The sequence below is a fragment of the Argiope bruennichi genome, chromosome 9 (assembly GCF_947563725.1).
Source record: "Argiope bruennichi chromosome 9, qqArgBrue1.1, whole genome shotgun sequence".
NCBI classification, from domain to species: Eukaryota; Metazoa; Arthropoda; class Arachnida; order Araneae; family Araneidae; genus Argiope; species Argiope bruennichi.
The window spans coordinates 79,109,897-79,135,161 of record NC_079159.1 but is presented as its reverse complement, the minus strand read 5'-3'; the positions used below and the strand labels follow the sequence as shown (position 1 = coordinate 79,135,161).

At 28.4% G+C, this 25,265-nt stretch overlaps 1 protein-coding gene across 4 annotated transcripts in view; it reads right to left on the bottom strand.

Annotated features, from left to right (window-relative positions):
* The window catches only part of LOC129984326 (tolloid-like protein 1), a 90,407-nt gene that overhangs the window by 20,414 nt on the left and 44,728 nt on the right, over positions 1-25,265 (bottom strand). For all 4 annotated transcript variants that reach the window (XM_056094189.1, XM_056094187.1, XM_056094190.1 and 1 more), the window contains exons 3-10: positions 23,369-23,465; positions 22,462-22,577; positions 20,448-20,571; positions 12,983-13,161; positions 10,209-10,430; positions 9,115-9,333; positions 8,097-8,219; positions 2,357-2,502 (exon numbers count right to left, since the gene is read on the bottom strand). In XM_056094189.1, coding sequence (XP_055950164.1) covers positions 2,357-2,502; positions 8,097-8,219; positions 9,115-9,333; positions 10,209-10,430; positions 12,983-13,161; positions 20,448-20,571; positions 22,462-22,577; positions 23,369-23,465 — 1,226 coding nt within the window. The remainder of the gene's footprint in view (positions 1-2,356; positions 2,503-8,096; positions 8,220-9,114; positions 9,334-10,208; positions 10,431-12,982; positions 13,162-20,447; positions 20,572-22,461; positions 22,578-23,368; positions 23,466-25,265) is intronic.

Here is a 25,265-nt window from a genome sequence, read left to right as displayed (position 1 = left end):
AGAAAAGTTTGGAGGAGGAGATGAAGGAGTGCAAGTGACCTTGCCTGTGTAGCGAATTGAGATGCGCGAGGATAGAACCTGGGACCTTATGGTTTGCAGCTCAGTAACATGACCATGATACAAAAGCAATTGCTCGGGTAGCGTAGCTTTTAACTGGCTTATAAGCTATTCACCACAGACTTTCCCTTTGTTGAGTCGGAGGTGAGACGAAAGATATGTCTGCTAAGTGGTGATGTATTATTTATTAGCTGTTTAGTCTAATGCGCCTGTACCCATTTGAGTAGCGGAAAGCGAAATGGCGAGCGTGTGTAGGGTGAGTGGTTGCTGATGCTGTTGCTGCGTCAAGTGAGTTTGACGACTTTGGTTGCTGGCAGATGGCGCCACAACAGCTGTACGAAAGTTAAAGGTTCATCGTTCGAGGTCACCAATGTGGCGAATTGAGATGCGCGAGGACAGAACCTGGGACCTTGTGGTTTGCAGCTCAGTAACATGACCATGATACAAAAGCAATTGCTCAGGTAGCGTAGCTGTTAACTGGCTTATAAGCTATTCACTACACCTGCATCAAGAATCGCTCACGTTGAAAACCTTGTGCATCATACTAAATTACATTATGCCACATGTAATTGCATGGAAATATATGAAACAAAGAAAAGAATCTGAATGAAATATGGAAATACTGTTTCGTTTTCCATTCATCCTCCATTTTTGCGATATTTCATAGGATGAATAGCCATGTCTTATAGTGGTGAAACTATATTTAAACAACAAAAGACGGAATTATGGGTGTAGCTATGAATTTTCTTTAAGCCAGATTGCAGATTCCGCAAAATTACCTATTTTTCCTTGATAACTGTGGTATATAATTAAAAGAACATTCTTAAAAGCCTAGAACAACATGTGTACAGTATAAAATGGCATACAGCAATTTAATTAGAAAATCTAAAAAACAAATATAATCAATGCCACAACTATACCAGACAACGAATAAAGGAATATATTTAAGTACGCAATGAATTAATAAAGCATTTAGCTCTCAAGTCATTAAAATGTTAAATTATTATGCTTACAAAAATCGGATTTGTTCAGCAACTTTACCCAACTGATTCTGTTAAGAGTAAAGCTGTATTGTGACAGTTCCTTGTACTAATAGCGATTATTAACGATTGCCAATGAATCATCTTGTTGGCAAATAAGCTTGTTGGTTTATTTTCATCGAAATGGTATATGTCCAAACAGCAGAAATTAAACATAAGATATTCCTCAATTTGTTTATCAAACTCCACTATATTTTTCTGTCGTTACTATTTGATATAGGTTTTCATTGCTAATTTCAAAAATAAATCATTCTTTTTTACCAAGTGTAGTCCTTGGTTGGACTCGTCATTTAATTGAACCTACTGCAAATTATTGTAACTTAATCTAAATAATACATGAAAATATTTTAAATAATACAAAGTATTTAATTTTTAAGAATCCTATTCTTTCGTAAGAGATAAAGAATACATAAATCTTCATTCATTTAAGCTGTGATGAGAATATTCGTGGAGCCTGATCAACAATGATGGATTTAAAATGACACGATTTTTATAAAACCTTTTATACACCTCATACTTCAAGACGCCGGAGATGAATATGAGGCAACACTTTTTTGGAGATAGAGTTATTTGTAGGCACTTTCCCGCTTTACAGGCAACTTCAATCAACATTCGTTAACTCAAATAACTTCTGATGTTAGGAGTATAACAAAATCTGCGTTTACCGTAACAAATCAGAAATTAATCAGATATGACAGATGCTATTCGCTGACACATTCGTGACATTCAACTGAAATTATTTTAGTTAATGTATAAGGAGCAAAATTGTGTTTTTACATGATTGAAAAATGTTTGGTGGCTAATTGAAAATTCTAAAGTTGGTGTTTGTTATATCTATAAGTATGTCATTCCTTGATTTCGTTCTTTCCTGTAATAAATATTTTTTAAGATATAAAATCCTTTAAAAAATGTATAGGATTCCTAAGTCAGGTAATTTTAAATCCATTAAATTTTATTTTATTATGATTTCAAAGCGACACGTTTAGTCTATAATGAAAACTAACAGGTAAGATTACTGTTTAGATGTCTATTTAAAAGTAAAATCTTAAAGATGTCGACATCCTTTAAGATTTTACTTTTCAATCAAAATTTATTTCTTCTTAGAAGCATGAATGTTCTGGTTTTTAAATAATATAAGCCTCCTAATGATATATTTATTTTTCGCTCCTTTGGAAATATAAAAATCGTTTTGTAAAGATGTCGATAAATTTTATTGTAGTAGAAGAAAAATTACTTCATTTATTCGTAATTTTTCTTACTTCAAATGCTTGGAATGTGAGAGCTACTTGACTCCCTGGTGCTACCGATATCTTCCAAACACATTCTTTGTTGGCTCTATATTCATCTGGATAGTTGGGGCTCTGGATCGTCCCCTCGGCCTGCTCCAAAAGTCCGCCACAAAGAGCTACACGAAATTGTAGAATACATTAATGAAAAAGGAGGGAATGGAATGCTTCAGAATTCAATTCATAACAAATAAAAAAACTAGAAATATATCATTAAAACTTAAAATACGGGAATATTTTTTAGATCAATTAATATTTTAATTAATCTAAAAACATAATGTAACATAAACAAGCATTAAATAACAAACAAAAAAAACTTCATTCAGTGCGAGAAATTATACATTTCAGTATAATTTCCCGCATTGTATAAAGTCGAGAAATTATGAATTTTCCTTACAAAAACTTAAGCAACTAAATAAACACAAAATAAAGCTTCAATGATTGTTTTACATTATTTATTTATTTATTGTCTTTTTTGCATATTTAGGTAATTTATCGCTATTTGTAAATATTTCCCCTTTATTTTAATACTCTTTTAACAATGCTTTTATTGGTCTTAGAAAAGTGGTTTAACCATACTGAAAACTAAGCGTAGATCAAACGAAAACAACCTTTCTTATACTATATATTAACTATATATAGCTATATATATTTATTCAGCATTTGGGAACAAAATTTACAGAATTAATATAACAAATGTTACTAATATACTTACAAAATAACTATTAGTGGTTTTTAGAAATCGCCTGATTAAACTGATATTCTCATTTTAAATAAAAGTAGGTGAATAAAGACGAAAAAAAATTTAGACGATAAAAATATTTTGTATAGTATAATATCTCACATAAAGGGATTTTTAAGTTTAAAATATTTCACATGAAAGGATTTTAATTCCGAGCATATCAACTAGTAATTAAAATGTAGTCAGAAACTGTTGAATTAAAATATATGTATAAGTTGAAAAACGTTCTGCAAAAAAATGCATCATTTTTAACATACAACTTTAAATAAACTTTATTAAAAACTTGTATAGATGTTATAGAAATATCTAAAAGTAGCCCTTATTCATTAATAATATTATTCAGTCAAGTTTTCTTTAATATGGTGTATTTCAAAAGGGAAAATTGTACAGAAAACATTACTATGAAATTAGATATACATTGGAGTTTCTTTTTCTCTGAAACGTATAATAGAATCTCTATAAATAATATCTGAAAGAATGGCGGTCGTATAAAATCGCAGTTTTATAAGTAGGAAAATTAAAAACTGATCTCCAGAGATTTGCGGAATTAATTTAATGTAACAGAAAAACAGCAATCCGAGCACTCGGATTTTTTTTATTATTTAATATTTGAAATCTTTCAGCGAATTTTAATTTCAAATCACTTTACGCAGAAGAGATTAAATCAATGCCAGAATGATAATATAGCGTAAATAATCCAAGAATTGCTTATGCTACATTTTTAACAATTACTTAATCTGTAAAATGTTGAAGTTTCAATAGAATTAAAAAAAAAAGTCTGAAATTGACTCTATATCCAATAAAAACTTCCTGGATTACAAAAGAGCATAATCATTTGAAAAAGTATTGAATACTGTATATTTCTTTCAATATGAACATAATTCGACTATCATAATAATTGCAATATCCACAACCAGTGCATTTTTTAAGTGCAGAATATTTTCAACTGAAAACCATTATAAAATTACAGGGGTTTTTATTATTTGTGTCTACTTGTCTTTAACCCCTTTCATATTTCAATCAGTTTTATAGATTCCATTGTCTAAGATAATTTAGACAAGTATAAAATCTGTATATTTTCTTTTGAACACGCAATGAATTACTACTTAAAAAAATGGCACTCTTCTTAAATAGATTTTGTAGATTTTTATCGCTTCAGAAAAATTTTAAACCGACATGATTCTTGTTTTTTTTTAACCCTTTTAGGCAGAAAATATACCAAAAAAGTTGAAGTTTAGAAATGTTATACCGTGATCGTGAATTAGATATGGTCTGATGAGTTTCATTAAGCTTTAAAACAATAGAAGCTCACGTTGCCGTATCGAATGGGTTAAACCACAAGCATAACATTATTATCACAACATCTGCGTGATGAAATTTTTTTAAACCATACAAACGTACGATACTTATTTGCATTCCTTATAAAATGCCTTCCTTTATCATGGTATCATCAGGCCGAATTGCCAACATCAAACAAAACAATTGAACCGGCCCGACTTAAGCCATTCCCACTCACATAGTTGGAAGAGATTTATGTTCTGCAATCACAGCACACTTTCGCCAGAGGTCGCTAGTTGCCTAACTGACCACTCGGGTTAAACTGCACTCCTTGATTTACGATTCGTTTAAATACGCAACGACAATAGCCATTTACCGTTGGCTACTGGATGCAAAACGTGTGCCGGATCCGGCGATTGGAACCGGATTATGGGCGGGAAAATGAGAAAGCCTTCCGTGGAAAGTCCATTACTCAGGTGGGGCATTTACCTGTCGCAGACGATGAAGGGGAAGATTATTTCTGAAATGGGAGGGATTTGGAGCTCTTTACTGTTGTGTGGAGGGTTTGGATGATTAGCTTAGTAACTTCTGTGAATGCTCAGAAGAGTAAATCTGTCTATCAAACCAATGTGGAACAAAGTTTCATTTCATGAGGTTGTAGATGCTTATGAAAAATATTGCAATTTCTCACTGAACTTTCTCGCATATTCTCTAATAAACTTGTCATGCCACAGATCACCTTACATAGAAATGGTATACAATAATTACGAAATATTAACCTTTGGCGTGAATTTAGCATTTTTAATGAATTTATCGTATCATCCTTGGCGAGTGTTTTGGCTATTAATCCTTGGTATGCGTTAATGGTACCCGAAACTCGAATTTGTGCTTTAGACATGTTTTTTTTTTCAACCAATTGACGCAACAATAACTGCACTTGTAATCTCAAAAGCCCATACCAAATTAGATATATTTGTCTTTGCGTTTTTAACTACCACGTTTACAAGTTCCTGAAAATACAGTCTGAAAAACAGAAAACCGTAATTGGATTTGGCTCAAACTTTGATAGGTGTCAACACTATAGATGTTAAATCTGAGTACTGAGTTTTATCAATCTAGATATTTTGGCTTTTTAGTTATCATGTTAACTTATACTGGAACAGTTGGACAGATAGACCCCCTCTGAACAGATTTTACTCAAAATTTGATAGAAATAAGTGAATTTGGTGTAAATACCTTATACCAAATTTCAATCATCTAGCTGAAAGCGTTTTGGAGTTATCTTTGTCACAGATGTATTGTTGTTGGTGCTTCGAATGGCACTTGTCATAGACACGCCCATTGACTTTAAGAAGTCATTTGTGGTTTTAAGTCAAGGGTACGTCTCTTGTTTTTTCAGTAACGCCATCTGGGGCCAAGAATACGACTTAGCTACTCACACGCCACAACCCTTTTTACTGGGCGGACTTCATTCATGCATTTCATTCATTCATCCACAGATTGTAATTTAGACCTGAATCAGAGAACCATCACCCCTGATCCGGTAGCCCCAATGGTATTACTCTCGACATGGAGGACTTTGTGACCACGACAGACTTACACGCGCGTCAGCTCGCACACGCGGGAAGTCTTCGGTCAACGGGGTTCGAACCCGCAACTCAAGGGAAGCGAATCCAACGCCCAACCAACCAGGTTATCACGGCCTACTGCAATAAATCTACTACTACTAATTCTACTACTTCTAGAGATATGTAGACTGATGAAATTTTCCCAAAATGTGTTTTTCGATCTCAGTGAGGTCTAAAACGCGGAGGTCGGATTTTTTGACGATTACTATACTTTCTCTGTACTACGTAGACGAGAAAGTAAAAATTGCTATAAATATCATTGCCTGATTAATTTGAGTTCATTCATTTTGCATTTTATAACTAAAAGGGAGAATATTCGAAAAGCGATTAGACTAAAGACTGCTGTATTTTCATTTACAGATTTTGAATTATCAAACACTCGTTAGTTAACTTGGAGATTATTTTAATTTATCGTAATAGCGTCAATAATATGTCTGTAATGTTGGAGCTGTTAACCTCTAACTTGGGATTCCAACAGCCAACTCCTTCAAATGACCTCAAACTTGAGATTTCCACGAGTTAGAAATCAGTCTAGTTTCTGCTGTATGCCGTGATTTTCTCCAGTCAATTCTTTATCATTTATTTTAACAGCGTTGAATCATGCTAGCGTAGAATAATAAATAAATAATAGTTTGCTTCTTTTTAAAATATATTTGAACTTTTTTTGCAAATGTTGCATCTAAAGAGCGTTTTAAAAAATAGGCAGTTAAAGGGTTAATTTATATTTTAAGGTTATTCTTCAACATTCTTATGGAAAATTCTCCAACATTTATATATAAAAAGCATGCCTATATCTTTATAAAGTGGAATTATTCTCGAACGGAAAAAGCTATATTTTTAAAAATAACCGTTTTCTTATTGTAAAATAGGGCATTCTTATAGAAGAAACTGCTTTCTTATAGTATCTTACATTCAACTTAGAGCTTCCAGTGATTAGTTTTAGAAGCATGGGAATTTATCTTTGCTTTCATTTTTTTAACTTATCTTTCTTTCCCTCTTTGTCTAAATACTTTTTGTAGAACGCCTTCGATTAAGTTTGAATTGATACTTTGAATGCACTGATGACTTAATTAAGAGCCCTTATATTATATTGCTAATACTGGATACTTCGCACACACATTACTGTAATTAATCGCATGAAATTATTTTGAAGTATTATTTTATGTTTTTCTTTCTTCCCTGCAGTTATTATTGGTTCTTACTAATACTAGGCTTTTATCAATTAATATGCACCAACTTGGAAAAAAAGCACTTTTGTACTATTTTTGTAATTTAGTGATTGAATGCAGAACTTTTATGTCAATTATATGTGTTTTTAAATCATATTTTTTTTAGAAATAATTTTTCAAATTTTTTATTTAGTAACGTTCTTTAATTTCATTACTACTGTTGACTTTTTTTCTCTTTCTAGTCATTTTTGAGATTAAATCTCTTACTTCCAAAACTGCACTAGAAATTAGGGATCAGTTTCAAATGATTCAGCCTTTATAGTAGTAGGTATTATTATCACAACTTTAGCTTTCTTTATTAAAATTTAATTTTATTGAATAAAATTTCGAGTGCACATTCCATATTTGTTAATTTGCACGCATATTGAAATCAAACAAGAGTTATTTTGACACTTACCTGGTTGTTTATAACGCTGATTGACACCCGAATAAGTAACCTACTCTCCAAACTTTGCTTTATATCAACAGCCCATCAGTCCCAAGACGGAAACTTCACTATCGAGTCAAGTCTTTACTTAGCTGTTTCATATATATTAGATGTTGAATGAAGGAATATTTTCGGTTTTGAACGGACGAGCGATTCGTTTTCAATTTATCCATTGCAATTTACAAATATTTCCATATTGTTTACATATTAAATTTACCATTTTCACACCTTAACATTCTTATATCAACTATAAAGAATCCAAAAATAAAAAAGCATCACCTATTCACGCTATAATCTTACTATTTTTATGGATTTGAACGAAAAAGAAGAAATGTTTGTCTATATAGTGTAACGAAGAATAGATATATATATTGAAATTAAAGACTATTTAATTCACTTCAATAATTACCTTCATATCTTGCTTGAAAACCCTTGTAAAAGATTGGAGATGGTAATGTGTGATAGATGACGAACATTCTGTGACCTGATGAAATGATTTTTTCTTTAGTTACTCGATTGCCACAGAACCTGCCTAAGGAAAATGATATGTTTAAGCGAAAATTGCTTCATGTGCAAGACAATCATTAAAATTCCATGCAAATCGAAAATTCTCTAGAGTAAGATTGGATCAATCCCACGGTATTTAGATATATGTAGTGGCTGGCAGATATAGATATATATTAGATATATCCACCTGAATAAAGTAATAATTAATATTTTAATCCAATCCAAACCATTAATATATATACACTTTACTGTTTGACGAAATTACTATTACATTAATAAAGATTTGTCTTTATCTCATTAAATCATTTATTTGAATCGTCATATTTCGGATAACAAATCTGAGATCCACTGTCCAGAAAATTCACAGAGTCAACTTTCAGCATGTTGGCTACTAATATTATGCAAACAATTAAGTGATTGCCCAAAGAATTTTTAAATGTGCTATTTGATTCAAACGAAATCATTAGAATTAATAATAATTTTTAAATTTATGGAAATATTTTTAAATTTCAATATTTCAAAAGATGATGGAAATAAGCCATTTGAATTTTCAGCATTTAGATAATCTCATTTTATTAAAAATTGCATACTCTAGAAAATTGTATTTCTTCATGCGTTTTCGAAAATAAAAATTTTTGGATCTAGATTTTTAAAGTGACACAGACTTAAATGCAAGCTCGCATTTGCGCTATTTATTGGTCTAGATTTTTCATCTTAGATACCTAGTTAGCTTACGATTTTCCAACACAGTTCTAAATCAGGCATAATTTAATGTGTTTTTTTTAATCCGATGCACAAGTTGAAATACATTAGGCAAATTTATAAAATAACAGTAAAAAGGATTCGAATTATTATAACTCTATAGTTTATTATCAGAAGTGTTAGAAGTGAAACAGCGACAAAAATAAAACGATACTGACCAAGGAGTGGCGATTTGTTCCAATAGCCATCACGAATTTCCAGGTAACCTGAATCGCAGTTTGGGTCAATGTCCAAACCTGTCAATTCGAATGATATTCTTTCTCCTTGAGTTGCCGAAATTCGCCATTCGCATCTCTGATGAGTTGTTGAGATCTTGTTGCTTTCATATCCAGGAGACTGGAAAATGCTGGATGGCTCTTGATACGTTCTGCCGCATGCTAAAAGAAGACAAAAAGCAATGCACCAATAATGAAGAACATTGTAATCTGCTGTAGTATATGTTTCTCTATCATGTGTAATTGTTTACTTGGTTTCAATAAGGCTATTTCTTAGCCATCTCAAAAGGACGAAAGCTCTTCTTAAGAGCTTCATAAAGGCAAAATTATTTAATATTATATAACAAATAAAATTTATCCACATTCTCAAAATCAATTGTTTTTCGTTTTGGGGTTGCGTACATTTTGCTTCCAACTCAAATTTAATTTATATTGGCTTAAACTACAATGCTTCCTCAACAAAATTTTGGATAATCCCTGTTTGAATTTATATAAGTTCAGAATGCTTTCCATCTCTCTCTATCTCTTTTGCTGTATGTGTCGCTCTAATATTGTTCAGGCATTTAAATGAATAATTTTTTTAAAAAACATCTAAAAATTAAACATCTTGCCTGATAAGCATGAAGAATAAATCCATTTAAAGAGCTTATCGCCTGCTCATTTTCTTCAGTTTCATTTCATATATATCATTCGTAAACTGAACTGTCTAGAAAAAAATGGTCTTAATTTTTTTAAATTTTCATTCAAATTATTTTTTAATTTACAGTTTATCATGCAAAGAACTGCCCCTTTTTTCGCATAATTTCTTCCGATTTCTAGAGAGAAAATGTGTTGCTTCAAATTAATTTCTTATAATTTCTTCCATCATTGTAGAAACTATAGAGTAACTTCAAGTGCATTCTTTTAAATTGTTACCAAAACTTTAGTAGCATAATCAAAAGGAGGTACTGGCGACTTTTTTTAAGTTTGAAGGGAATACTATAATGTGCCTTATCTTCAAACGCCTTTGTATTGTTTTTTCGTTACGTGAGACTTACCGGGACATTTGTACAACATGTTTGTCTGTGCTATATCTCCAGCAGACAGACGGACTCGTTGGCCAATTTCGACAACTTTCCCTCTAATGGGCAATATTGTGTCCAAAGCAGTACTTCGGGAAAATGTGTTTCTGGCATAATGCATGATACTTTCGTAATCATAATTAAGACCAAGAGAGTTCACTTCTTCCTCCGTCAATTTGTTGAAGTTGTATTCTTGACCTAGAATTAGAAAAGGATGAAAACTTATTATTAGTGTTATTAAACTAATTATTAGTGTTAGTATTAGCCTTATTTAAAACATTGACATTTGACTTATTTAAACATTGACTTATTTAAAACATCAATCATTGGCATCTTTCCATTGTTTTTATTCTTTTTAATGGTTTTGCTATATTTTAAGAAGAATAAAAATCTTTTCCAGTTTAACCTCAAGCATAGTTACGAACGTTATTTTGGAAGAATTACAAGCCATTGTCAAATGGTAAGAAAACATTTCAGCCAACTTTACCTTTCAATCTTCTTTTCTAATACTGAACGTGAGGATGTTTGAATAGTGATAATGAGTTCAAAGAATTCCAATTAAATATGTAAGGTGTATTTACAGTGGAATTAATTCAGAAACGTTAAAATAATGAAATAATAATAAGTATGATTCTTGGATTTCTAAATAGAAATTGCACCACTAGACAGCCATAATTCTGATTATTTTCGAGAAAAGAATTCTTGAGTAAATTACAGTTGAGTTCCAATAAATTAATTTTATTAAATATTGTGTTTAAAATGAAAAATAATTGAGATGATTGCAAAGAAATAAAAATAGCTATATACCCTTTACCTAATTATACTTTTTTGTAACATAATGCCCTCTGTAAGCGATTAATTCAATTACTACAGCAACAGAAATAAATTCTAAAAAATGCAAATACAATATTGAAGCATTGTAAATATTTAACTTTTACTATTTTTGAATATGCAAATATATACAGTGCTAAAACACTAGCTTTATAAAAGACATGGAATAAATAAAGGATCAAATAAAAGAATATTAGTAAATTATTATTTCAAATAAAGACTCTTAAAAAGACTTTTTTAAAAAAAATACATGAAGCATTTTCTTTGAAAAAAAATAATTAAGCTTGTTTTTTAAAAGTTAGTACTTTAAGGCTTGAAGAACTTGTGACGAATAAGCTTTCGAAACGTTTTTTCTGTCTATTTGATACACATTAAAAGCAACATTTGCACTGCGATTTAGCTCTTTTCTTCAGTTTTCCCGTGATTTTATATACAAATGCTGATGAATTTCATTCTCTGATAAAGTACAATTTTCCTCGATTTTAACATGTTTTAAGAATAACCGAAAAATAATAAGTGGTAGATGTAATGCTATTATTTTAAATGCAACATGGAACAACATTAATGCAATTCTAAGGTTTCTTTCTATTAAAATAACAAATTATAATTCCAAAATGTCTTTCTATTATAATTATAAATTACAATTCCAAAGCTTCTTTCTATTATACTAATGAAGCATAGACCTTTATTTAAAATGTTTGACATTATAAGCTTACTGTATTTCAGAAATTTTATCAGTAAATATAATATGTGTGCCTACATTTGGGCTGAATCTTTTAAAAACATGTTAAAATAGTTATAATTTTCATTTTATGCATAAAATAGGTTAAAAAACTGATCAGTAAAATATACCAAATGATTTTAAAAACTGGAAAAAAACAGCTAAAAAAAAAGCAAATTTCGAAAATTGAAATTTCAAAACTCATCAAAATGATTTGTTCAAAATTTTGTAGATAGTTTAAGAAATATAATATCTAACCCCTGAATTAAAAATTATGTTCTATTTCAATCAATATATATATTAAGTATTGGAGCTCGACTGATAAATTACACAACATTTTAAAAAATTTTTCAAATTGTTAAGCATTACTATTGAGCATTTCTAAACGAACAAATTGTTCATTGTTTAATACAGAAACTATAAAACATATAGAAAAAATTTTATATAAAATTTGTATTAAAAAAATGAGGTTTTTCATGAGAAAATTTCCCAAAATTTAGAATTTAGAAAAATGCATTTAAAAATGTAAAATACCATTCAAACGTGCATTATGCAAATATAACTTTCCAAAGGATGGGCTTAAAAACAAAATTCAAACAGTTTTATGATGACTGTTCTGAAATTAAGAATATTAACTAAAAAGAAATATTTGACGCTTTCGTAAAACATTAACTTTTCGACCTAATCACCTTATTAACTGAAAATATATAGTTTTCTTTAATTCAATGTAATCAGTTGTGTTTATTTCCTATAGGAATATATAAATTACTTGCCTTATTAAAGAGGATTATATCTGAAGCTAGTTTCTGAAACATGTCAGAGAAATTTACTCTCTATTCGCACACAAGATACTGTAAGATATTTATGAGAAGAATTTCAATATTCCGAGTACTGATCAATATTGTGAAGATATTGTAATATGTTGATGACGTAACATAAAATTGGCAATCCATTGATGACAATAACGTAAAAATTAAAACTATCCTGTTATAAAATATTGATTTTAAATGAAATACAAATAGTGCAGAAAATTAACATTTACTTAAATTATGTATTAGAACTTTGAAGAAAACTGCACATTTCAGGTACCTGAATTCCTATGTTATTACTAATTGTTAATTCAATAACTTTAAGAAAAGATTTAAAAATTTCTGTTCCTAAAACTTCATAACTTAGTAGTTTGTAAAAAGGGAAATACCAGCAACTATGTTCCTAGTGATGATTTGAACATGTTTGTCTCTGTCTGGCCGTGTGTGCTCATGCCAAAATCCGACCACATGTCCCAGTTCATGAACTACTATCCCGAACTTGTCACAGTTCTTTCCAATGGATATAGCTTGTGCTCCATTACCTCGGCGTCCCACAAAAGAACAGCACCTATTGAACAGAAGTTGAGTTGTTAGTCGATATGGATGAAATGGAAAAATTTGCAATTTAGTGAACAAAAAATTTAATGGATTTCAAATAACATGTTTTATTATAAATAAATTAAAATTTTCAGTAAGTGTTTTGAATTACAAAAATATTGTAAAGCTTCCCTGTTTTATGCTGTTTGAAAGCAATGCGTTACTAGATATCCTTCAGTTTTCATTTTAAATTTTTAAACTTCTTAACGAAATAAAAAATATAATTTACAAAATGTAAATAAGGTTGCAGGAGGTAAGTTCAAAATTAATCAAATGTTAAAAAATGTCAAAGGTTAAAAATTATAAGTAATACATTCTTCTATGTTTATTGATTGTGTGCATTGAAAATCTTTGGAAGAGATTAAATATAATTCATGATTTTGAAACTACTTCTATTTCCCTAGAATTTTTTATTCAATTAAATTACTTTTAATACTTTCTGTTTTTCCCCTCTTTTTACTTCTCTCCCCCCCCCTCCTTTCTGTAATTTTTCCTTCTTAATTTTTTTTTTAATTTTCACCTTTTTTAATATTTTATAATTTTTCATTTTTTCTTTCTTTTTCAATCTTTTTTTCCAATCAATATATGTTATTTTGTGTCTATGTTTTTTTTATTTATTTTTAAGTCTTATTTTTTTCAGCAAAATTCTAATTCTTATTTAAAGTAATATTAATGAGCTCTTTATCGAAGTAACGCCGGTGTTGATACACTTTTTATTCATCAATCTTATCTTAAATAATAGATTTGTAAATCTTAAATTATTTCCATTGAACACCTTAACTATAGAAATTGCATTTAAAAGCTTTTAAAGCAAACTATTTGAAACATTTTATCGAAAAGTTAGAAATATTCTAAAATTTAATCGATTCAATAATGATATAAATTAATTTTCTTCTGAATTTGTTAAATCTTTTTCTTGAATATAAAGATATGTTGAAATATATTAGATTGTATAAAGTAAATGCAGACAATTTTTGTAAAACTTATCTCCAAAAAACAATGTATTATCATAAATGATTTGAATTTTTTTTACAAGTATTTTCATATGAAGAATTTTAAAATATATCGTTTGGAGAGAATTCTTTTATTTTTTCATTTTTTTTCTTTACATATTTTTTGAAGTAGCAAAAAATATCTCAACTCCTAGATAAATAATTATCAAAAGAATTCTGCGTTTTTACCACAAAGGAAGAGTTCTGTGATTTTTAAGTAATAAGAAGAATTAATCTGATTAAGTTTAACCATTTTCAGTGTCTGTAACGAAACAATATATTTGTATGAATAAATAAATAGGTATCGAAGAATCACATTTGAAAGGTAAGGAATCTGTAACAATATTTTGATTCTTCTAAATTAATATTTAAATGAACTAAATACGTGCTCCATTACAGTTGCATGTATAAATTCTTTTAGATTTATATACAACACCTTTTTATTTAAAAAATATTGCTTTGTAATAGTTATTATTTAATTTTATAATGAATATTGCTTTTTTTATTTGTTTGAAAAGTTTTAATATAATGTAATCTTGTTAACGAATTCGAAATTTACTATTTCCTTTAAGTTACACATGAAAATTAATAATACATGTTAAAACGTGAATAGAATATTTTTATGAGTAAAATGTATATACCTGTAAAATTTTCAGATGTTTACATTAAGTTTTCATGCTTTTTTTGAATTTTTCTCAAGGGTATCTGTTATAATTTCAGAACCACTTTAGTATTTCAAATTAGTTTGGTATTAATGTATTACGTGAACCTATTATAAGAAAAAATTAAATATCGCTCATTAAATTTCAATATTCTAAAATATAAGAAAGTCTTTTAATAAAATTTCCTTATGGTCGTTTGTATAACCCAACAAAAAATTAATGCGACATTACTCATGATTCTGAAACTAATTATCATACAACAAAACCGTGAAGGGCCATCGCTGTAGAAATACGTTCTCTACAAGTATATGAAAAAATTTGTCAAGCAAGTATCAAATAATGTTATACTATAATAATTTATCAAGCCAAATAAATAATTTAGGCAAACTATTTATTTCTTATTAATCAAAAAGCAATATTCGATTTCGAATACTTATCCAAATTATCTAGATGAGAATGAAATGTAACGCTTTATAATTTTGAATAAATGGTTGACGTTTTTTTTTAAATACTAATAATGTTTTTTTAATAAATACTAATAACTATCTGAAAATTCGAATTTTTCATATTAAAAAAAAGTTTCCATTTGTTCAATATCTTTGATAGTAAATCTTTGGCAATAATTCTTATTTTACATTAAAGAATTCAATGAACAAGAGAAAAATAATACAATCTTAAAAATATGGAAGTATCTTTTATACTTTCAATACATTTTTTTTAATTCTTAAGTTAAAATTTTTTTAATAGAAGGTAAGGGAAAAATTCTAAAACATCTCTTTCAAATTTTATCTATTTCAATCGAATGGTTTTTAGTTGAATTTTTTTTATCCATATTCAAAACAACATAATTTTCACCTTTCTTTGAGGATCTCTCAATTTTATAAAAGAATTCTCTGACAGGTATAAAAAATCGTTAATAAACAAAGTATGGATTTCAACATTGCTTTCGATTAACCCTTTCTAGAGCCGTGGGAAGTATGCTTCCCACCAAATTTATCAATCTTTGTATGAAATTATGTAGGTTGGTATAAGTTCTGGAAAATTAATTTAGTAAGTCAGAAACTTAGATGCTTCAGTTCTTTATCTCAGACAAAATGATGAGTCTTGATTTGTTACTTAATTATTAATTAACCAAATTAATTAGTCAAATTAAATTTATCTAATGAGCTAAATGAATCCCTTTTCTTATTCTAATTTCAAGCCTAAAAATATTTTAACATAATATGACTAGAATAAAATGGCCCTTTAAAAGGTTAAAATACTTATTTTCTTAATAAAATTAATGTAAAGATGAGGAAAAAATTCATACATGTAACAGATTCTTCTGTGCTTACATTTTAAACTTAATCTCATTTGTAATAAATGGATTACAGTCGTAAAAATGATTTGTGAGATCTTTAATTAATGAAAGAAAATACAGAATTAATTCTACACAAATTATGAATTTATATAGCGTTAAATGAATGAATAAATAAAACCAATTCCTTCTGTCTTGATAAAGGAATGTTCGTAGATTTTTGAAAAAATTTCTTTTTTAAACAAAGTTTAAAAACGTTTCGGCTAATTAATCGTTACTATTTAATACTCTTTCTCAGAAAAAGATATCAAATATAAAAAATTCTTTAAAATGATGTAAAGAATCATTTGGCCGACGTTTGAACATGCAAATCAGCAGTATTATGTTATTTTTATTTAATAAAAATAAAAATATTTAAAAAAATTCTTCAGAAATTAAACATTTATCTTTTATTTTTTAATTGCACAAAAAAATTAATCTTAATTTTTTTATATAAATACTAATAAAATTTATTCAGAATTGTAGATAATTTTATAGATGTAGATAATTTTATTCCTCGAAAAGACTATTTAACTCATATTTATTTATTTATTTTGTAATGTAATATACAAATTTAACTCTACATTTTAAATTTTTCTGTGCTTACATTTAGTCATTTTTCATCATTAATACCAATAAGCTTCGAAAAAATGTTAATCTTTCTTTGAACAAATTAATTGCATTAAAGGAAGAAATCAAAACATGAAAAAGGAACGTATTAATAGAATAAGCTATTTGTTACATTTATATACAGTGAAGCAGATTTAGATTCTTTTTTTCCTACGTATCTCGAATTATTTTGAACCAATCTGTTTTAAGTTTCATGTTTATGGAGTTTTCTCATAATGCAGAATCTTTTAAGAGACGAAAGGTTGGCGATTGCAATTGAAAAAAAATGTCAAGATTATGCAAATATAAATATTCAGATGACATCTTATGCGAATACACTCTACATATTTTATATTTTTAAAGAAGGCATATTTCAATTTAATTTTTATAGATTGCGAATAATAAGAACTGTTCAGATATTTTTGTGACAGATTGTACTTAACAAAATGTATGTGATTTAGATATTCTTAAAAATTTCTTAAAAAATGCTCTTAAAAAAATTTTATGAAGAAATTTGTTTTCATAATTGTTTATAAAGAAAATTTAAGTTTCAATTATATAATGGAACCAGCAAATGTCAGTTAATAAAACCATATTAATAGCTTATTTAAAGTATAAAAGGCCGATTCTCAAACTTTAACCTATTAATTTTCATTATTGTTTTATGCATATAATTAAGACTGAATTACTTCGTGTAAATAACTTTTAATGTGAAATGCATGTGCTTTTTTTTCTTGTAAACTGAATGTTTTCCTTCAATGCCATCGTTTTGAAAACTTTAAGGACGCTTTCTTTAACGATTTGTAGATAAACGAATGTTATATCTTGCTTTGTAATTTCTCAAACAATAATTTTCGAGAAATTATTACTTACCTATTTTAATATTTTAATGCCACTTTCTTTATTGAATATGGTACCAAAGTTTTTAATTATTTTTCTCTATAATCTTTTAATCTTTTTTTCGTACCATTTATAAACAAGATTTTATAATTCTTTACAAGATTCTACTCTACTTCATCAGTTTATTTTTAAAAAATATTACTTTTATTTTCTTTAAATTGAAATGCAGTTAGATTTCTGTTTTTCGATTACAGGCAGATATTGTTGGTATCTTCTAGGGCTAAAAATCGATATCTAAAAAAAAAATCATTTCCATTGTTTTATCAGAAACTCAATGTTTCTAGCTCCAGCATTATCTTTATCAGAAACAAATATCCAGTTTGAAAAAAACGGAATATCCATCGTCATCAAAAATTCGCCGTCTCGTGAGTGAATCGATGGATGAAGATGTTTGTAATGGAGGAGGAATGGCAGAAAATTTCAAAAGTGTCGTTCCGGAAGTACACACTCGAGTCCGGAGAAAATCGACTCAATCCGAAACCACTTCCGATCCAGAATTATAATGAGAATCGTCTGCCATACTCAGTTGTCGCTGAGTAAGGCATAAGTAAAAGTGGTCGATACCAGATATTTTTTTTAATATTTGCACACATTAATTCTCTTTGTTTTCATCGAAAGTGGAGACTTTCAAAGACTATCCAAGGGGCATATTTGCAAATTCGACCTATTATAAGTCAATTTGAAAGGAACTGCATGAAAATTTTTTTTCATTTCTTTGCGACTTCAATTAACTTCTGCTCGTTATTTGGCAGGAAAAATATTATAAGCATCATTCTAAAGTTTTTTTTTCTTTTACTGTTTTTAGTTAATACTTAAAAAATTGACCTAGTTAAAAATATTGACCTAATTCTCATCGGGTGATTTACATGCAAATGCATTTCGTAATTATGTACTCGACTTTTTGAATTTTCACCAACACTAACATTATAACGATTGATCACTCATTAAATTTATCGGCTTTGCGATTTAAATAATAGACAAGTTACGGTAATCTATTGTAGTGAAAACTCAATTTATAGATGGCTAAAATTAGAATTGAAGAATTAAAGGAATGTTTAAGAGAAGAAAGGAATGTTGACGATTGAAGAACAAAAGTAATGTTTGTACTTCTCAACTGCATTGCCAGAAAACGAGAGCAACATATGAGCAGGCGCAGTACTCTATAATCTTTCTCTCCTCATCAATGGAAGGATATTATTCTTCCAATATATCCAATGTACATTTGGAAGTCTCGTATACGGCAACCACGTGAAATCGGGTAAAGAACCTTTTCCTTCTACCAGCATTCATTCTATCGACATGCGTCCGCAGTAAGTAATCGAAATTCGAATCTTATATCATACAATTTAGGATTACTTTCGAACCATAATTCAGAATTTACTCTTTGCTTATTTTTTATATATTTATATGTTATATATATTTATATTATATTATATATTTATATTATAATTATATATATTATATATATATAGTTATTATATATATATAGTTATTATATATTTATATGTATAATTTTGGTGAGGTCTATGGATTGTAGTAGATTCAGGTTGAGTCCACATTTACGTGATAAAAATCAAAAACATTTAGCTTTTGCTAATTCGCCATTATCTTTTACTATGCTATGATATCGATATCTTCTTTTTTTGTGATGAAGTCCAGTTACAATAATTTTGCCCTTCCTTTGTAATGCAATCCAAAATTAAATAACAGAGCATATTTGACTTGTATTAGGAGGACAAGAAAAAATAATTCGGTGCTTAGTCATTTCGAAACGAAAAAGAAATTCTACAGCATTGATTTAGTCGAACTTCCAAATATAAATAACATGTGCATTTTAGTTGTAAAGCGTGCAAAATTTGATAGGAGAAGTGGCACTTACAACAAAAGTTATAAAATAATTTCATATTTGTTTATTATTTACAAATAGTCATATCTGTAAAGGGTGTCCCAAAATTAATGCAAGATTTGAATTTGCCACCTTTCGAACAGTGAAGTGTTGGCAATTCTATTAAAAAAACCATTTGACAGCTGATAGTTTAGGATTAGTAAATATGGCGCGATTGAATAATGTGTGAACACAATATTTCAATTAAATAAAAAACAGGTTTTTTTCTTTAAGTTTTTACATTTTTATTGAATCGTAAAGTACACAGGATAGAGTTAAGTATTAAATAACACATAGGACAAAGGGCTTCCATGGTTTTTCTGGCATATATGCACTCTTTTGTCGAAATTTTTTATGGCCATTTTCCATAAATGTGGCTGAATTTCGTTGATGCAGCTTGAATTTCGTCCTTCAATGCACGCGTGCTGGTGAGTTTGTTGACATAAACCTTTGACTTCAAATAATCCCCTCAAAAGAAATCCAATGGAGTTAAATCCCAAGATCTAGGGGGGCAATTGTCAACTTTGGCCCCCAGACTTTCATTATTTTTGAAATATTGTTCAACAATGAAAACACGTTGTTCTATCGTGTAACGCTCCATTTTTACTAACCCTAGACTATCAGCTATTGAATGGTTTATTAATAGGACTTCCAACACTTTATTGCAAAAGATGGCAAATTCAAATCTTGCTTTCATTTTGGGACACCCTTTATATAAAATATTCTTAAACGAATCAATGCTGAAATCATCATTAAAATATAGAAAATTCAATATACTTTTTAAATTTTTTTATTTATTTATTTTTCAAAATTAAGTTTAAAAAAATTGGGCAACAAGAGAACAAGAAAGAACTATCGTTAAACTTCCCTTACCCACATGCTCTTTCTGTGAAAACTATATAATCTGGATGCTGGGCAGGACTTCTTTCCACAAACTGAACGCAAGTTTCGTTTTCCCAGTACCTCATAGCTTGCTTGAACAGTGCCCTGTGCTCACCTGAAAATCTCACATTACTCTTAAGAAAAATAACAAATAGATCACATAAGAAATTTCTGCCACAAAATGGAGTCTTAATTCCTTCCAACACAATTTATACTAAAATTATCATTTAATTTCCAGAATGTTTCATACTCGAAAAAAATATAAAACCTTTACTTAGCAAAATAATAGTTTTTGAAAAAAGAGCAGGAATTTAATTTACATTAATTTAATAGAAACGTAAAGTTTTAGAAAATAGTACCCAATCACAAATACTCATTCAAAATAGAACCTAACTTTTCAAACCATTCCTATCTATTCTTTGAAGAACACGAAATTCTAAACTAAAAAAAAAGTATCCAATCAAAACTACCTAAATTGCATGTCACGCGTAATTGGATAAAACTTTTGAAATAACGCTTCGAAAGGCATTTCCAAAAATAAATAAAACTCTTATTAGGCAGCAGACACTTGTAAATTTTCAGGAGGTTAAATTGAGAATTTACAGCTCACCTTTTTTTTTTCCCTTGTCACTTTTTTTTTCTCTTTATTTTGTTTTGTAAGAAGGGAAAGAATGTTGTTACCTTTTACGAGCAATCTTATTTTATAAAAATTCTGACCTTTAAATTTCAGATCTGAGCAATAAATTATACAAATAGGAAAATTCCAATTTCTTAAATCGAATAAAAGTCTCATTTCTGATAAAGCAATTTCTCGATAGTATTTTTAGTTCAGCCTTTTTTTAAATCAACTTAAAAAGTAAGTCACTTTCTTTTCGAATTAATTTCCTGTAGCAAGAATTTATTCAGATACGAATAAATAAAACTGTAAAATCCTTAAAATAAAATGAATTTAATTGACAGATTGTTTGTATTTAATCATTCTTGAACTAATTATAGAATAATATATACCATGAATATAATTAGTTAACTTATGCTTTCAATAATTAATTTCCCTCGACAAAACAAAATGCATTAAATTTTTTTATTGTTTTCTATATCCACTTTGCACGTTCAGTGAAATAAATAAATAATAATTGAATAAATATATATATAATTTTTAACAACAGCATTTATCAATATACTTAATTATAAATCACCGAAAACATCTTCAGAAGAAAGGTTTGATCAGAATTTTCAATAATCTGTTATATTCAATTCGATGAAGTTTTTGTAATTTGCAAAAATCAGAATAGATTCATAAAAAAATTCTAAAATTTAATCTATAATGCATCAAGGATTCTGACAAAGACAAGAGTTTGCTATTTTAGTCAGAAACAACAATAATTTATTTTTTTTAATTCCAAAACAAATCGGTTAAAAGTCAGGCAATTAAAATGGTATTGAGTATAAATATATAATTTGTTTCTGTAATAACCATTACAAGTACGATTAAATTTCAATGCGCATCAATTCTTTTATTGCCTCCTATGCACCCTTTTCACATTAAATAATAATGGAATAAATAAATATGATTTAATAAAAGCATTTATTGATGTCCTTAATCATTAGTTCATCAGTCACTAGAAACATCTTCAGAAGAAGAGCTTTGACAGCAATAAGAATTTTCAATAATCAGTTATACTTATTTCGATTCATTTTTTTTTTTTTGAATTTGCAAAAACCAGAATAGATTCATAAAAAAAATCTAAATTTTGATTTATGGTGCATCAAGGATCAAAAACCATAGTCAGAAACAACAATAATTTCTTTTTTCAAACAATTAAAAGGATATTGAATATAATTACACAATTTCTGTAACGGCCATTAAAAATACGATTATATTTCATTCTTAATATCATTCATTATTTAATAAAAAGAAGAAATAATAATCCAGGTGCATAAAAAGAATTAGATTTATAAAGAATTAGGTTCACAGTACTAACGAGAAAAATGTATTAAATCTTACCACTGAAGTTGGCTTCGATTTCGTAAGGAATGATAGCATGTGGCCAAAGCCTGTCCGTTCTTGCTGTTGCGGCACGACCCGTTCGACGTCGAGAATGCCTCTTTCGACTCCCTTTTCTGTATAGAGAGATCACAAATTTTTCAGTATTACGAAGAACATATTTATTCATTTTCCCCTTTCAGAGAGGGAGGGAAGTTCGATTTTCATTTTCAGTATTCGAAAATAATTGAATCAGTGAGTTGCTGAGTTTATAATGGATAAATGAAATGAATAATCTTAGTAAAAATCAATGTGGCTATTTGTAAAGAACATTCCATATGCTATTATATAAAATATAAAAGAAAATATTGAGAATTGAAATTTTCAAAGAACAAAAATTTATTAAATATTCATTTAATTAGGGATTAATAAAAGTGTTGTATTTCTTATATTTCGAACATCTTTATTATTAATTAAAAAACGTATCTTTAATTTTAATATGTTTTTGAGAAGGATTCAATAAGTTTTAAAATATTAATTACATTAACCATATTTAAAACTAAGCTTAAGTTAATCTTTCAAACAGTCCAATCTTACTTATTCTTCACTATTTGGAATCATTTGTAGTGCTAATTTAACAAATAATAATAGCTTTTTAAAAAATAAACTATCAGTGATTTTTTTTAAAATTATCGCCTGTTTTAATTGATATTCTTTCCATTAAAAAAAACCAATAAAAATTTAAGACGATAAAAGGATTCTATGTATTATAATAGTTTATACAAATGTAGCTTTTACGTTAAAAATATTACACATAAAATTTTTATTCCGAAAACAAATATTTAATATTTAATAATAACTATTTAAAAAAAATTTTAATTCCTAGAAACGTCGGGTATTAAAACTAATAATTAAATGAAATTCTTACCTTCGGCGTCTAGAAATAGAATTCCTCCTGAGGCCATGGGCGCTGGAAAAGTTACGATGAGATGAACGATCTATGATGATATCCCCCTCAAATATCTCTAAATACAAAAATGTATCTTCAATTCAAATTAATCTTGAAAGACCAAATTAAAAAAAATTTTAATCAATTAAATTATTTCATTTATGTGGTGAATTATAATTTTGATTAGCCGTCTTCTGCTGTCATCTGTTTGTCTACCATATATTAATAGTATTATTTTAATCATGTCAATCAGCTTTGATGTAGTACATTTCATCACAAGGGAAAAAAAATCTTATTAAATCACACATTCACAATAAGCCTAGAATTTTCTTTTTAGAAATGTTTGCAAAGTGATATTATTAGTTGGCAAGACCAAAAATTGGTGAAATCGGTCCAATTATCGAAACCCCCCAGCTTCGTCAAATCGACCGACCAAGGACTGGACTAACAAAATTTTCTTTTATGGTATCACTCGAAACGGCAAGGTGGTGACATTGACGATGTATCTAGAAGTTATAAGATTTCTTACAAAAAAAAATGGATGAGATCGGTATAATAGTTGGAACTGGGGAAATATATCGTAATTTTTTCCTCGCAGAAAATATGCATGAAAGAAGAGTTTTGAGAAGAATTCTCGAAAATATGGATAATAAGCTGCATGCTATAATTAAAGAGTTATCTGTTTCACATGATAATAAAAATGGACAAAATCGAATCAGTGGCTGTAATTGGGGACTTTGTTATTTTATTTTCTCTAATTGTTTAAATTCAATATTGTCCATAACGGCATACAAAAAAAAATTACTAACAAAATTCACATATTTCTGTCGCCGTATTCATAATACTTTTAAGCAAAAATTACGCAAATTCCAAACTAAAAAATTCTTTTTTTTATAAAAGTTGAAAATATTTTTTTCGACTTATTATTTTTTGTGTCATCTTTTGTGAGAAAAATACTTCCTTACAAAAGCAGCAAATGAAACTACATTTAAAAATTTAATATCTAGTTTTCAGTTTAAATGTTTTTCCATTAGTTCATGTAAATATTTATAATCGGATAATACATAAATTTAAACAATATCTTCTAACTTCTTAAAGGTATTTCGAAAAATATCTCTAAGGAAATTTTCTGAAAATTCGTTTCAGTATAACAGTATAATTATATTAAAATTTCCTTACCACTCCATGGAAAATAGAAAATTTCCATTTCATATTCACTTGAGTTGCGCTACATTTTATTAGCTTTCTTTTTGAAAAATAAGTACAAAACGTTTGTTTGCCTTTGTAGTCTGATAAGGAATGTTATGACTGAATACTCTATTTCTCTCAGATTTTCTAGGAAATAGCATTTACTTGAAATTTATCAAAGCAACAAAAGAAAAAGTGTGCTAATCAGGAGGAAGGAGCATTTTACATTTTAAACAACAAGAACACTCTTCCCAGAAACTGTTTAATATAAGCCATCGTTAGGAGTTCTCTTTGTTATAATAATTAATGAAAATGACCTAAATTAAAATGAATGCAAATGGTACTTTCGTCACCCAAAGATTACATGCATTAAAATCTCCTTTAAAAATAGGGTATTAAAGAAGCTTAAACGGAAACTTTGCTTCTAAAAATAATTTGCCCTTAAAATAACTTGTTTATAGTTAGAATGACTTCAAAGTTGTTGACTACAAATTTTTAACTAATGAAAATCGACTCCATCACACTGTAACTTCATCCAATGTTAGTGAATACTCCATTAAATCGTTACGAAAGCCTGTCTCAAGAACGTTAGGAATTTTAATGCTTAACTTTTAGACTATTAAGTTATTGATTAAATTGTTATGGTGTCACTAATTAAATTCTCAGCAAATTACTTTTGGACCGAGAA